General features: G+C 39.6%; 1 protein-coding gene across 4 annotated transcripts; it reads left to right on the forward strand.

Annotated features, from left to right (window-relative positions):
• The first annotated feature begins 3,693 nt into the window (after positions 1-3,693).
• On the forward strand, positions 3,694-12,581 carry TAC1 (tachykinin precursor 1). 4 transcript variants are annotated; one of them, XM_057732146.1, is made up of 7 exons: positions 3,697-3,976; positions 4,433-4,564; positions 5,603-5,699; positions 6,176-6,220; positions 6,704-6,727; positions 8,323-8,376; positions 11,666-12,261. In XM_057732146.1, exons 2-7 carry the CDS (start codon positions 4,442-4,444, stop codon positions 11,713-11,715), a joined length of 393 nt encoding a protein of 130 aa, XP_057588129.1. In that variant the 5' UTR covers positions 3,697-3,976; positions 4,433-4,441; the 3' UTR covers positions 11,716-12,261. The 4 variants fall into 4 exon arrangements, with proteins under 4 accessions (XP_057588131.1, XP_057588129.1, XP_057588130.1 ...); XM_057732148.1 differs by lacking the exon at positions 8,323-8,376 and having other exon boundaries at positions 3,694-3,976; XM_057732147.1 differs by lacking the exon at positions 6,176-6,220 and having other exon boundaries at positions 3,874-3,976; positions 11,666-12,581.
• Positions 12,582-15,681: the final 3,100 nt, after the last annotated feature.

The raw sequence follows: 15,681 nt of genomic DNA on the forward strand, positions 1-15,681 counted from the left end.
TTGTACTTTTATGTATTGCTTTATTTCTTATAAACAGTAGGTCTTATTCTACAAAAACAAATCAGGTGATTTTTTTTTTCCCTTTAAAAACTGTAAGCAGCAAAAAAAAAAAATTGTAAGCAGTATATCAAGATGTTAACTGTGGTTTATTCTGAGTTATGAGAAAATGGATGATAGTATTTTTTTCTTTGTGCTTTCCTGCATGTTTTTAATTTACAAACATAAAAATGATTTATTAACTATTTACTTTTTCACCATTCTACTTCTCATACATATGTATTTTACTGATATGTATATTCTCATAAATTTGATGTTTTGGGAAGTAAAACAACTAAAGAGTCTAAATATCCCAAATAAAAGAAATAAAGAATATAAATAGCCCAAACTCTGCAATGTTCAAGGAGAACGTGTGTCAGTAAGTGCATGACCTTACTAGGAGCACTAAGTTAGCAATTAATGAATGACATGCAAAAAGTGGGAAATGTATTCTTTGATTAATTTTTTACCTCATTATTGTTTATTACTCAATTCTATGAAACAGCCTTTGTTTTATGCACTGTGGCACATCTACAACATACAGCACCTGAACAGAGTTATACACCTGGTTACACTGAGCTAACAGGGAAGAATTTGTGAAATAGCTGTCTTTACTGTTACTTCATAAACCACATCAGCAACTAAGGAAAAAAGTAACCTAAAATGCTGCACTTTAGGTATGGAATTTTACAGGTGGCGAGGGATACGAATACATATTTGCTTATAACATAATAACAACAACAATAAAATAATAATAAAAGGTAAACTAAACCTAAAAGAAATAGTTATTAGAAGGAAGAGGGAGAGGGACAGGGATTGAAACTATACTTCTTTGAAGACATTATGTTTCGAATATTTGAGTTTGGAACTATGTGTTTTACATAATTCTAATAAAAGCAATTCCTAAAACTCAAAAGCAAAGTGAGCAAATGAACCTATGTGTATTAGAGTTGATAGCATACCCATACAGAGAACTTTTAAAATGACTTTAAAACACAGTTAGGTGACTGAACATACCTTGTGTGACATATATTAAAGATTAAAGAAATGCAAACAAAAACTCAGTCTATTTCTAATAATCACATTGTTGATCATATTGGCATTGTGTATCGGGAGAAAGCAAATGAGTAAAGATGTTGATATCACTGAGAAAAGGGATATTTTGGCATCAAAGAGAAGATGCAAAATAGAAGAGGTTAAGAAAAGACCCTATAATATCCTGATTTGAACAGAAAGTGTCAGAATATATTCATGATTTTAAACATACACATACATTTTCAGCTCTATTCATTGAAAAAGTCTTGAAACAATGAAGAACTTGGTAGCAATGTGGACCATAATACCCAGATTATGGTCTCTAATTATCACTTCTAATTCAAATGAAACAAGAGCTCCTTAAATGCAAATTGCAGGTTGGAGGCAGGAAATACACAATTTAAACCTAGAATATCTTGTCTTACCAAAAGCAAGAAAGCCATCAAAGCCTATTCAAGGCATAACAAATGTCTCAGGAGTCAATTTGAAAAGTCACCTTCTGGTTGCCTTTCTTCTTCTGGCCAAAAAATGGGATAATTTGAGCATTAATTAGAAGGGGGCCTGATTCTATCTTTCTTTGGAGAACTGAAATACTTCAATTGTGTTTAAATCCATGAGGTCATAATAATCCTAAATTTGGGGGTGAGGGCATATTTGAATGTGTTAATTTACCAATTCATTATTTTTAAATTGGTAAAGGGAATTAATCAAGCACTATTCCCATCTTTCCTATATTAGCCATGTCTTAGAGTAACTACATAGTTGTTGAGAAAAAAAAATTTCTCTTTATATAGAAGGAATTGGCCAGCTAATAAATAAAAAAATGAATGATAAAATCATAACACTATTTTGAAAGTACAATAAGTTAATGGATCCAAAATTACCAGCAACAGCTGCTAACTCTCAAAAGGAGAAACAACCAGATATCACGTGCGTCCTAACAGCACATGCAAAGTGTCTTTGTCAAAAAAAACAAATCAACATGGCATTAAACTTCTAGATACAACTACCAAGTAATCGGAAATAGAACAGAGGAACGAGTTAAAAGAATCCACCGGGAGGTAATCAGCAAACTCTTGAACATAGTACAGTCTACTGAGCAGTTTTATTCATAAACAGAGAGAGAGAGAGAAAGAGAAAACTATAGATTAGGGGAGATTTAAGAGATATACAAACCAATGGCAATTTATAGGTTTCATTACAATTCTGATTTTAACTAGTAAACTATGTGGGGGTGGGGCTTATGAAACAATGAGGAATATTTGAACACTGGATATTAAAGTAAGGAATTATTTTATGTTGTTTTTAGGTGGAATAATAGCATGGTTCTGTTTTTTTTATCCTTTCTACAGATATGCTGAAATATTTACAGTTGAAATTATGTCTGAGATTTGCTTTGAAATAATCTGAGTGGTGGGGAAATAGGAAGGGTTTGTAAGTGAAACTTGCAAATTGTTTCAAGTGGATGGTTCTCTCTACTTTTGTATATGTTTATAATTTCCCACATAAAAAGTTATAGAAACAAAGAATAGAATGCCTTGCATTGTGAGGCTAGGCCAAAGAAATGAGATAGACACAAGGGAATTTCAAAAATCAGGGTTATTTAAGAAAGAACAACAAATATTAGGGGAAAAAGTACTGATTTCAATGAGTTGCAGTAAATTATTTCCTTTATGCACTATATTAAGAACATCAGAATTGACTGGAAAGCATAGTACTTACTAACGAAAGAGGAGAAAACTCCACCCCAGATACAACAGTCATTTAGTCTGCAAGGCAAATCATGGGCTCAGGGAAAGCTGTGATATCTGTACGGATGTTACTTGTCGAATAGTTTCGTATTGATAATGCCTGCCCAATTAACATCTTCACTATATTTATTTTCATATACAGGAGAAATCTATGAGGGATCTTAAGGGTCCTTTAGTGACAACCAGGAAGGATCCTGTACACCTCTTGCGGGTTTCTTAGTCTTCAGTGAGATAGAGTAGGAGAGAAGAGAAAACATCCTCTTCCAACCCCTGCTCCTGCACGTAGCTAGCTAGCATGGAACAAAAGATATCCTAGAATGGCACTGATATAACAGTTCTACGTGCAATGCCACGTTTGAATTCCCCTGTCTGCAAAACGTAAAATAAATCTGCTTCCATAGTCTGAAATCCTATGGGACTGAAAAATCCTTTTTGTATTACTGAAGAAACGCCAGTATTCTAGTTGATTTGGGAGAAGAATGTTTCTGCTCATAGAAAGATGCTATTGATATATCTCAGAAACGCAAGATACTCTGCAGATGGAAATGGGGGGGGGGGGGAATGTCTGCCCACTCCACCCCCTCATTTTAAGTTCTTTCTTAGCCTGATTTCCGACGACAGTATCTTAATACCTGAAGTTATTTGGCAGTCCTTGGAAGTGAACTTATCTTCTCAAGGGACAAAAGTTGCCTAAGTCCGAGGAATGAGTCACTTTGCTCAATTTTGATGAGTAATCTCAGGTGTCATGGAACCCCATTCGGAAGAGAGGGGAGGGGGCGTCAGATCTGCAGACGGAAGAAGACAGACCGCTGGGGATTGGATGGCGAGATCTCGATTTTCCTATAATTGCGTCATTTCGAACCCAATTGGGTCCAGATGTTATGCGCACCGACGGATTACCGTCTTGGAAACTCTCAATCAGACGCAGGAGAAAGGAGAGGAGGCGGCTAATTAAATATTGAGCAGAAAGTCGCGTGGGGAGCGTGTCACGTGGGTCTCGAAGCTCAGCGATCCTGGGATAAATACCGCGCGGCAGCCAGCAGGCAAAAGAGCGCGCTGCTGACCACCTCCTCCATCGTTGCGGCGACCGAGAGTGCGGAGCGCCCGGCCCGCGTTCCCACCGGCGGAGGAACCCCAAGAGCGGGTCAGCAGCAGTAAGTGCCTGCGCCCTGCCGGGTGGGCTTTCGGCGCGGCACACCGCTCCGAGGCGGCGTCTAGCAGGGCTGGATGGGCCGCTGAGGCGGGGAACAGCGGGCAGACAGCGGAGGGACAGCGAGGGGGGACGGCGGGGAGATGGGGGGAGACGGGTATCCCAAGTACCTTGTCCCTCTTTGTCTTCTACCCGCAGAGCCTCCTGGCTTGAAGGTGTGGATTGGTGAGCTGGGGGCTGGGGGAGTTGGGATCTAGCAAGAGGAGGATCTGAGAAGCTTTGGAGCTTGGTTGTCTTTCCTAAAGGGTACCGGCAGGACTTTAGCCCTTAAGCGGTTTATCTTGTTTCAGTCGGCCCTGAGTTCCGTTGTGGAATCGAAAATTCTGCTGTCTGAACTCTTGGATAGCCACCTCCAATACATTTTTTTTTCTCCTCTGCCTCTTCTCCCCACTCTTCCCAGAAATCCAACATGAAAATCCTCGTGGCCTTGGCAGTCTTTTTTCTCGTCTCCACTCAACTGTTTGCAGATGAAATCGGAGCCAACGATGATCTGAATTATTGGTCAGACTGGTCCGACAGCGATCGGATCAAGGTGAGACTGATCCCAAGATGGCCCGCGCCGTTCCTTATGGGCTTAGGAGCCGTCACTTACCCCCCCCCCCCCCCCGCAATAGCATCCTAATTACCCCAGGGGGCAAATGGACCGCAACCAGAGGCGACGGAGGCGCGCCGTGCCCTGGGTCCCGCGCGAGATTTTGCACCCAAGAACCAAGTTTCCTCACGAGGGCTGCCTCGTCGGGTCTCGGGAACGCTCTGGAGGAATAATACCCTCCCAGGTGATCCCGGAATCCTCACAAGACTGGAAACCTCACATGGTTTCATCCCCTGGTAATGCGGATTTCGGAGACTCGGGTCCAGCTTCAAGGACCTGGCGTTTGGAAACGCTGGGCAGGGGCAGGGGAGAGCGCGCCCGACGCAGGCAAAATCAGGGCAAGAGGCGAGTCGCTGGGGGCTTGGAGGGGCGCATATGAGTGGGAAGCTAACTTCCTGCCTTGACTTCTATATTACGGACCTGTAGCCTTGGCCGCGAGTATTCCTTTAGATTGCTTGCAGGTTATTCGCGTGAGGGAGCGCGCCCCGCCGGAACAGTGAAAGTCGAGCACTGTTGGTCGCCTGTAAAGAGCTGTCACCTTCCCTCCCCTTCCCCGCCACTCCCCCCCACACACCTGTGCGCATTTAGGGCGGTGAGAGGTCTCCAAAGCCCGAGCTGGAGATGAGACAGTCTGGTAGCTAAGCGGCAGATGAGTGAGGGTCCGCGGGCTGGGGGGAAAGAGTGAAAGAGCGCAGGGCTTGGAGACGCGGAGCCTCCAGCTAACTCGTTAGGGCTGGGCTTGGCGGAGGCGACCGCGCCGGACAAGAATGGGGCGGAGAGGGAACGAGAGAGAGCGCGCCCCGGCGTGGGGAAGCCCGGCCTCCTCTCTCCTCGGAGCTGGCTCCCCAACCCGGGCTTGGCCTGGCCCCGCCGCCAAGATTTGCCCCAGGCTAGAGGGCACCGCCAGAATGGTTCGGGTTTCCCGGCGCCTCGCACTGGTTGCCTACACGCCCGTTTGTCCGTGCGTCTGTCCTCTAGGAGGAGCTGCCTGAGCCCTTTGAGCATCTTCTGCAGAGAATCGCCCGGAGACCCAAGCCTCAGCAGTTCTTCGGATTAATGGGAAAACGGGATGCTGGTGAGATAGGCCGCCACCACTCTCTCTGTCTCTCTGGGCACCCCACCTCCCGCCACTCCCACTCCAGTCTCCTAGTTCGTGCTCAGAGCGCTCAGTCTCTCTTGCTCTATGAGCAGAGATTACCACCCTAAAAGGGGTACATCTCCCGGAGCGCGACTCTGGCCCTCACCTCACCAACATACACATGCCCACAGAGGGAGGGAGAGATCTGTCCAAACCACCAAGAACAGGAACCAACCTTAAGCTAAGTGCTTCCCTGACTAAGGATCCAAACTGACAAAGAACAGAAAGGCACAGGGCCTCCAGGGGGTAGTGCTCAGAATGTTCTCAGTGCATGTGGAAAACTGACATTAGACCACTGGGATTAGATTAGATTTAGCTGCCAGTGTCTCGTGCTAGAAGTATTTAATTTCCTTGAATTCATCACTCCATCAGTGGAATGTGTAAACAGTTAATGTCAATTCGTCTCTTGTCAGATTCCTCAATTGAAAAACAAGTGGCCCTGTTAAAGGCTCTTTATGGTAAACATTTCTATAAGTCTTTGTTTTACTACTGTGAATGCACATGTATGAAAATGAAGAAAGTCTTTTGTGGGCTGAAATACAGATTCTTAGTAATGACTGTTGAGTGAAGAGATGGGTTTGCTCTCTCTCTCCTGAGCATCAAAGCTGACAGGCCTTGAAGATGTGTCTCTTATAAGAAAACAAGAGAGGTGTATGGCCAGACAGTTATTAACAGGCCTCAGGAGTCTCACAGAACTGGGTTTGAATCTGTGGCCCACATAAATCACTTAAAAATATTCCTTTTGTTTAAAACATTTTGTTTCTATTATTAATAATTTGGTTAGCATTTATGGTTCTCCTATATTCCTCAGGATAGTACATGAATGGAAAATGTTGCATTATTTTAAAAATCAATTTATTTTATACTTCTCTTTAAAAGATATAATGTAGCTCCTTTAAAACAAATCTACTGTGTTTGCTAATTTTATCTTTCTTTTATAGGACATGGCCAACTCTCTCATAAAAGTAAGTTCTAAATTATTTTGACATTTATCAAATGCAAATGTAAGTTAGATTGAATTCCACTTTACGTAATATCTTATTTTCTGTTGTAATGTAGAACTCAATATTTTTAATTAACACAGTTTAAGAATGGAGGAGACATATTACATCCAGAACATGACTGTTTAAAACTTTTAAACGTATCATACTTACCAAAAGGATGCATTATATTAAAAATTCTTTAACTTCCAGCTAAACTGTTGCTCTATTCCTGACCCAAAGAACCTGAGATAATAAATAGATGTTGTTGTTTTAAACTGCTAAAGAAATAAGGAAGGAGGGGAAGGCAGGAAGGAAGGAAGAAGGCGTGAAGGAAGGAAGGAAGGAATCCTTTAACTCCTATAAATTGTTAGTTTTAGATAAGAATTTCCATCCTAGGGGTAAAAATCCACCACACATTTCTCCCCCCTCATCCCTACCCCACCACTTCCACTGCATAAACAAAAGCAGAAACAAAAATCCAAGCATTTATAGGTATCTCCTAATTCATTTTAGTATGCTGGATTCCATGGTGACATAATTTATTAGAGTAATCCAGCAGCCAGTTAAGAGAATGGAGTGAATGTCTGAGTAGAGAATGCATACTAAAGGTATAGATAGATAGAAATGTAATATTTTGATCCCATAATGGAATGGGAAACCTCAGTCTTTCAAAGCACACTGAAACATTTCTTAGGGCAGCAAAGATGGCAGAATTGTGGCACTTGACAGTCATTAGACCCAGTTTCCAAGTTAATGGAAAGAGTTGCAGGATGTCCCAGAGGTCCATCTTAATCACACTCACTTACCCCAAGGTCCACTCACTTACTCCAACTTGGATTTTGGTTCACTGGGAGCAGAGCAGGCCACAGTAAGATAGCAGCCGTTTTCTCAGCTAATATAGTATAAGCCAAGAGACATCCTCCCAGTAGAATTAAAATGATAATCCTTTCCAAAAGCTTCATCTTTGAAAATAAATAAATCTTATTCATATTTACTTTCTCAGGATTTGACTTTCAAGGGAATTATATATAGCAAAATTCCATGTAATGAAAATGAATGTACTTTATTAATGTCAAAACTAACATATTTTTTCCAAAAGAAATATTTTTTAAATCCAATAAAATAGAAATAGTAACCTTTAGAAGTTTATAATCATCAGGTATAGCAATGTGATTTAACTAAGCTTCAGTTTCTTGAGAAATACAACATATTCAGTAATATGAAGAAATAAGCTTTGATGTTTCTGTCACACAAATGTGAAATTACTCCCTAAACATCAAACTAGCTCACATAGCAATATTTAAACATATAAAATTGAATATGAATAAAGTGTACTTGCTAATATTTAGATATAGAATTAAGAAAAGCACTTTCATTGTATTGTTTTTATTTAGTGTCACTTATAAGACTTACTGGGAATCTTTATTTCTTCAGGCTCACCAAAATTTGAAATAATTATATATTTATTATATGGACATATATTTGGAGGCTTGCTTGTTTTTTTTTTGGTGCTAGTTATAACAGTTTATTTCCTCAGAGATATACATATTAAAATACCCCTAAATGTATTTTTCCAGGGCATAAAACAGATTCCTTTGTTGGACTAATGGGCAAAAGAGCTTTAAATTCTGGTATGTATAAAATCATGACTGAAAATAAACAGTATCTTAAATCTACTTCTATTTTCTCTAAGGCATTCTTCTCAAAGTATTAAACAGGAATAATAAAATTTAAATGAGTATTTATGTTGAAAAAAATCTAATTTCAATAATTAAATCCAGGAATGGATTTATAACTAATTGAACTAATAACACCACAATTTCAATCTATCTTCCTCAAACTCCCAGTGTCTGCCCCATTTAATCATTACCTAACCTGAATCTATGGGCTAGTCTAATACCTTTTCCCTTATATCTGTTCAATAAGCCACGTTTACCCTTACTGAACTCAGGATGGGGGTGGGGGATGGGGGGAATAAGACCATTAATTTTACTTGTTACCAAGGTAATTGGAAAGTCTTACAAAAGGTTAAATCTGACAGTCTTCTAACACAAAAATAAACAAAAACAAACCCATTTTTACAAATCACTTGCTCTTCATGATATTATAGTAGCTCAAACTCTAAACCTCCTGATGAATGTTTAAGACTTAGGAGAGTAACATAGTCCGTTCCAATGCCTTCAAAAAGGAACAAAATCAAATTATCCTGGAAGGTTATAATCAGTTCTGGCTATAAAATCCTTAAAGAGAAGGAATGCCACAGTTCTCCTCATAACCCAGTTTAATTCTGAACAACTCTTTCACTTGATATAAAGGCTGCATATTTCCTTTCTTTTAATTTCTGTCTTCTGTGTCAATGCCACATGCATATATCTGAAAAGCTATTTCTTAACTCATTCATCACAGTATTTTCAAGGTTAAATAACCCCTAGATTATTTTCATAGAAACTGATATTTTGTTAAGCTCATTCAGGCCTTATAGTTTGTAGTTTAGTGCTCCTGGGAAAGCTATTCAAATTCTCTTTATTTTACACTCAGTGAAATTAGAATTAAAATACTAATCATGTAATTAATTAGAAAATAACTATCACCTGACTTATCCATTTAGAATATTTCTGGTTTCCTAAAAATCTATAAGTAAGATATGCTGGCTTAATTCATCTGAAAGTCATGCAAAAATGCGGTATCCTAGTATTTATATTGGTTCTCTACCTTCCAAATTTAGACAGTACATTTGTATGTCTTCGTTAGTAATTTGGAGGCTTCTCAAGTTTACATTTTAAAGAAGTTACCAGTGTACCTAATGAAAAACTAAAATTGTTTTACTAGTATGTATTATCTTCCAGCTTTTGGAAATGGAATAGAAATTTAAACCACACTGGCTTTATTTGTATCAGAAGTGTACACTAGCCCTTAGATACCTGTAGTTTTCTTGATAATCATACCAGTCATCAACTTTCCATTTTCAGAATTGATACAGGCTTCAGAACATGCTTAACTTTACAAATAATATAGATATGCATAACTTGAACAAATTAGATGCTATTAAATGTACTTAATATAATATAGACAATATTAAATAGGATCACTGTATGAATCAGAATCAATTTATGACTAAATCTTTGCTGCTCCATTTTAGTTAAGAAAATATAAAAGGAAAAAATGGGCAAACATGTAATCTACATCCAATCAAGTACATTTTCATATAATCAGTTGAGGCAAGGTTATCATAGTTGCCTTCTACAGCCATCTGATCCTTCCCCTGTTGTGGTCACAGACCCCTTTGGCAATCTGAGAAACCTAGATACCATCTTCCCAGAGAAACCCTCATTAGCTCATACACACAGACATTTACATACGGTATTAGAGGGTCCAAGGACCAGGTAAGAAGCCCTGCTTCCAATTAAGAGGACATTGTATTCCAGCTCAATCACCAATCTGTCTTTGGTTAGTGGATGTTAGCATTCACCTCCCTTCTCTGAGGAAGAGAATTCTGTTACTGAAAACTGGTCAGGAAGTGAACGTGTACTGATCCTCCTCCTCCTACAAAAAAACCAGGGTCAGAAATGGACCGTTTCCTTCCTTCAGAACTGCCTCGGTCGGGCCTTAGACTGTCCTGCCCCAGAAGTGCGTATATGATTGACGTGAAACATTCAGCTTACTGCTAACCTCGCTTAAGGGAATGTTGGATGGTAATGAGCACCTGCTCAGTGGTCAAAGGGGAAAGTGATGACACTGGCGCCTTTACCCACCTTCTCTTTCAACAGGTCCTTCTCACTGAGAAAACTGTTTAGAGTGGCACCTACGATTCCTACATGTCTTTCACAACTCTTTCTGCTATTTCTATTTAAATTCAGTATTTTATACATGCATACTGAATTTTTAAAAGCACAGTAATTTTACTATAATGTAAATCTAAATGTATAAAGTATTAGATAAAATGATGAAAATATACACTTAAGTATCTTGATCACAGCAATCTGATTCTTACCCTTTTGTGGCTCCAGACCCCTCTGAAATTATATTTTATAATATAATATAATATAATTTGGTACTTTTTTCTGTCCAGATAATCAAAGTACTTAAATTACTTGCTAGCTATATGTTAAATACCTTTGGAAGCAGTGATTAATCTTTCACAGGCCATTAGGGTGCCAGGAGGTAAGTTAAACTATGTTGTATTTAGATGGCGCAATTGCCCTACTTACAGACATTAAGATTGTTTTTAGTCTCAAGGACAGTCTATCATTGGGAAGAATCCACAAGACAGGAAGAGACCTTCACACCATTGGGTACCTGTATACCAGAAGTCAGCAAACTTATTCTGTAAAGAGGCAGATAGTAAATATTTTAGACTACGTGAGCCATGCAGTCTCTGTAGCAACGACTCAGGTCTGCATTTTGATGTTAAAGTGAACACAGACAATACGTAAATGAATGGGTGTGGCCATATTCCAATAAAACGTTATTTCCAAGAAAAGATGGTGGGCTGGATTTGGCCCATGGCCTGTAGTTGCTTGACTCTGTCCTAGAATAAAAGTCCCACATTTTGCTTTTATCCTCTGTTAGTCCTGTTTACTTTAGGCATTGTCCTTTCTATAAATCACCACAGTACCTGCCACTGCTTGAGAAAGCTGTGGAGAATCAATATTGCAGTATATTGTGCAAATACACTTTGGGGGCACCAAGTCTATGAGGATGACCAAAAAAAAAAAAAAAGAATTCTGTGCATAGATCACTTCCAATCAGGATAGAGACTGAAGCCCGATTGGAAGATGTGCAAATAAGACTCTTAGAAATACTTCAGTGGAGGGAAAAATGTAATTATGAGCTTAAAATAAATTTCCGTATGCCTTGAACTTTATTTAACTGTAGCAGCGAATCATCTTAACGAACCTTTTACCTTATCTTTGTTCTCAGTGGCTTATGAAAGGAGTGCAATGCAGAATTATGAAAGAAGACGTAAATAAACTACCTAATGTATTACTCATTGAGCTTCATTTGTGTCAATGGCCAAGGAAAGGTAAAATGAGACATGCACTATGAGGAATAATTATTTATTTAATAATAATTGTTTTGAGTGGAAAACTCAAAAAAGTATTTATTTTTCATATTGTGCCAATGTGTTGTAAAAGTGTGTTGTAATTCTAATATGACAACTCACTCAGAAGTAGGAATCAGTGGTAATTTCTCAACAAAGCACAGTGTTCAATGAAGTTGTAAGAACCTATCAAAGATACAGTCTGCAAAGAAAGAAATTTCTGTTTCGTGGAAGCAATCATGTCAGCTACTTCTAAAGAAAGGAAACTCACAGACAGACTGTGCTTCTCCATTTGTGTTCATGGTGAAAGTGTACTAAGACTTGGTTCCAAACTGTGTTTGTATCCCTGCAGCATGTTTCATGTTTTGTGACTACATAGAGATGTTTTAAAAGATTTAATGTGATTCTAAGGTCTTTATTTTATTGTACAAAGTGTTGTGATAGTTAATATTTTAAATAAAAGAAAAAATATCTTGAGAATTGGGTCTTATTCTTTCATTAACATTTACGTCAAATCAGCAACCTTCCTCTTAGTAGATGAAATAAGTTCCAAGCTGTTTTGGCTGCTAAATAATGAAACATGAAACTACTAAATTTCTCTTTCTTAAGGAAAATGACCGAAATGTAATCTCAATTTCTCTCACACACACTTTTTTTTCTTCTTCAGTCATCTGGCACAGGATAATTCATGGAGGAAACAGTTACACTCTGGTGCCCAAACAGTAAAGGCTCAGTTCCGCTTATATGTACTTACGATTCCCTGCTACAAATAGGGTAACAATCTATTTTAAAGATGCGTTTCACTGGTTATTTCCTTGTTGAGTAAAACATCAGGACACTACAATTTCAGCCCTGCTTAAAGCCCAGGAATAAATGCAGCAGTGTTTGAGTCTCACTAGAATTAAGACGCCAAACCAAACTCTGACAAAGGTCATTGGAAAATGATACAGAAAGATAGGAAGCTGATAATATGGCATCACCCCCATAATGAAGATAAGAGCCCCTTTTCTTGCATATCTCAGGACTGCCTGTGAATTGCTAATGCACATAACACTCCAGCAGAAGCACATGTGTCAGAAATACAGAGCAATCAGAGGGAAACTCTTATGTATTTATTTAAGGGGAAGGATTTCTAAGTATCCTTGGGAACATTTTCTGATTGCATAAGAGAGTGTGAAATATTGACAAGCAGTAAAACAATTCAGGACAAGCCTTGCTCAGCGAAATTAAACTCTGTGAGTTTATTCTGGACTGGTGACTGTTGTTGATCAATGTTAAAACCTCTTGTGGGACAGGAGCACTAAAGCATACTTTAACCTTTATATCTTTAAATGAATAATTTGTTCAAAAAACTCCAGTGAACTAATTTTCCTGGTTACACAATACATTTAAATGCTACAAATTATATTACAATAAGCAAAATGGAGAGACTCAGAGTCATCTAGAGCCCCATTCCCCAACAGAAATGTTTAATGTTCCATTTAATAACAGTAATTGTAACAGAATCATCATCATAATAATAGTTTCATGATATATATTTAATCACTCAGTGAAGGAAGGATTATTATCATCATTTTACAACTGAGAATATGAAGCTCAAGGAAATGTTGGGGTCAAGATTAGAAAGGAATTATTAGTCAGAAATAACAATGAGATTGATTAAGCAAACTGGCATATTGACACAACTGAGTACTATGACATCACTTAAAATGGCATTATGGTGTATTTAGAGACATGGAGCAACATATATGGTATGTAGTTAGGCACAAAGCAGTATTTCTGCATTGTATGTACATATATATTTCTGCATAGATGTTATAACAGGAAGGAACCATGTAATGGATAAGAGTGCGGGGTTCAGAATCAAACTATTCCATCACTTAACGGCTGCGTGATAATGGGCAAGTCCCTTAACTTCTTTCTGCTTCATTTTTGTCATCAGGAAAACTGGACTAATGATGCTGTCCACTACTATCCTACACCACCCTACACAGTGGACAGTAGCCACATGCGGCTTAGGTCAGGGTCGTGGGACATGACGCATGTCGAGCTTTGAGCACGATCTCCGGCACACAGCAAGCATTCTGTGAACGCTACCTGCTGCCATTGTTAGCGACTCTCTGAAATCCCCAGAGAGAAAATCGTACTGTACGACAGCCACTACAATGGTTTTTATAGACACCCTGAAGAAGCAGCAGCATGGGTAGTTTCTAAACAGTTACCACACAAACTAAATCTAGGGCCATCTCACAAACTGAGTGGGGCTTAGTGCTGTGCGTCGCTGCACTAGACAGTCCCCAGGGCCCCTTCCCTCTCTGAGATTCTATAAATCTCTACAGCGGGATCCCACAGTACTGTGTGGAGACCCTCATCAGCCAGGCCGCACTCCTGCCTGCTCTCCCTCCAGACCCAGAAACCTGGCAACAGACGAGCAGGAAAGAGAGCGACTTCAGCCTGAAGTTTGTACCAATGAAATATTTACCATGACGTCCCCTCTGTGGCACACTTCCTTCAACTAAAATGAGTTTTCTTCACCTATGTTCTTTCTAAAATATTTTTATTCTGTTACAAAACAGCAAAAAGGGGACTTCCCTGGTGGTCCAGTGGTAAAGATTCCGCCTTCTAGGGATCGCGAGTTCAATCCCTGGCCAGGGGAACTAGCATCCCACATGCCACAGGACAACTATGCCCGCACCACAACTATTGAGCCCATGCACCTCAAGGAGAGAGCTCACGTGCCACAAACTATAGAGCCCATGTGCCCTGGAGCCTGCGCGCCACAACTAGAGAAGAGAAAACCCACATGCCACAACTAGAGAGAAGCCCGTGCGCCACAATGAAAGATGCCACATGCCTCAACAAAGATCCAGTGTGCCGCAACTATGACCCAACACAGCCAAATGAATAAACATATACAAACAAAACAAAACAAAAACAGCAACAAGAGCCATCTGTACAGTTAAGTTACCACAATACTTTATTGCTTTGGTCTGGGATTTGGTTTTTGGTTTTGGTTTTATCTTGGTCAGGATCCAGGGCAAAAATAAATGACACTCAAGCTGAGCCATCTGAGGAGGATTTAATAACAGGACTAATCACAAAGTTGTGGGCAGGATGTAGAGAAGCCAGCAATGGAATGTGGTCTCCAGGCTAGCACCCTTGGAGTCACTGCAATCCCTAGGCCTGAAGAATCCGGATGAGGAAGTGAGGGTCTCTACATGCCAAGGGCTGCCTGGCAGCTGTTGTCTTCATAGGAAGATGAACCAACACAGGGTAATCAATATGGTGGGTGGGGAGGTCAGTGTATAAATGCGCCAGCCTCACTCTCCTCCCCATGTCTGATCTGCTCTTGGTGCCTCCATTGGGCAAACCCACCTGCAAAACAAAGGGCTCAGGGCCCTGGATGCGGTCCACACTGGAAAGCCACACAGACAGAGCACCAGAGCAGGTGGAGAAAGCAGTGAGCACATTGGGAGGTGGAAAAGGAAGATGCCCCATACATCAAATACTCCATTATTTTGAATCAAAAGGAAACTCATAAGCAGAAATTCAAATAGAGAAATGTAGGGGGTAAAAATAAAAGTCCTTATCTGAACACCAATTCTACTATATCCCAAGGATATAGTTTCATGTGGATCCATCCAAAGAAACAAAATTAATCTTATTTCAACTTGAGCACATGCTGAAATCTCCTCTTTTAACACCAAATCTTTATAAGAATTTTTTTAAGGTACAGACATTTGTAAAAGAAATTAATAAGTACATTGGGATTTGTGAAAAACAGAGTAAAGACTTTTGGTGGACCAGAAATTATACAGATTCCTGAAAAAGAAAGCATGGGGAAGCTGTAAGCCATGGCCCTGGCAGGAAAATGCAGAGGCTGCAGAGGAAGGTA

Source organism: Hippopotamus amphibius, chromosome 4 (assembly GCF_030028045.1).
Source record: "Hippopotamus amphibius kiboko isolate mHipAmp2 chromosome 4, mHipAmp2.hap2, whole genome shotgun sequence".
NCBI classification, from domain to species: Eukaryota; Metazoa; Chordata; class Mammalia; order Artiodactyla; family Hippopotamidae; genus Hippopotamus; species Hippopotamus amphibius.

What these genes read in the sequence shown, in the direction of transcription:
- TAC1 (XM_057732146.1), top strand. Translation starts at nt 4,442, where the DNA reads ATGAAAATCCTCGTGGCCTTGGCAGTCTTTTTTCTCGTCTCCACTCAA. An exon ending in AATGGGAAAACGGGATGCTG is followed by an intron (nt 5,700 to 6,175) that starts GTGAGATAGGCC and finishes GTCTCTTGTCAG; the next exon opens with ATTCCTCAATTGAAAAACAA. An exon ending in CAAAAGAGCTTTAAATTCTG is followed by an intron (nt 8,377 to 11,665) that starts GTATGTATAAAA and finishes CTTTGTTCTCAG; the next exon opens with TGGCTTATGAAAGGAGTGCA.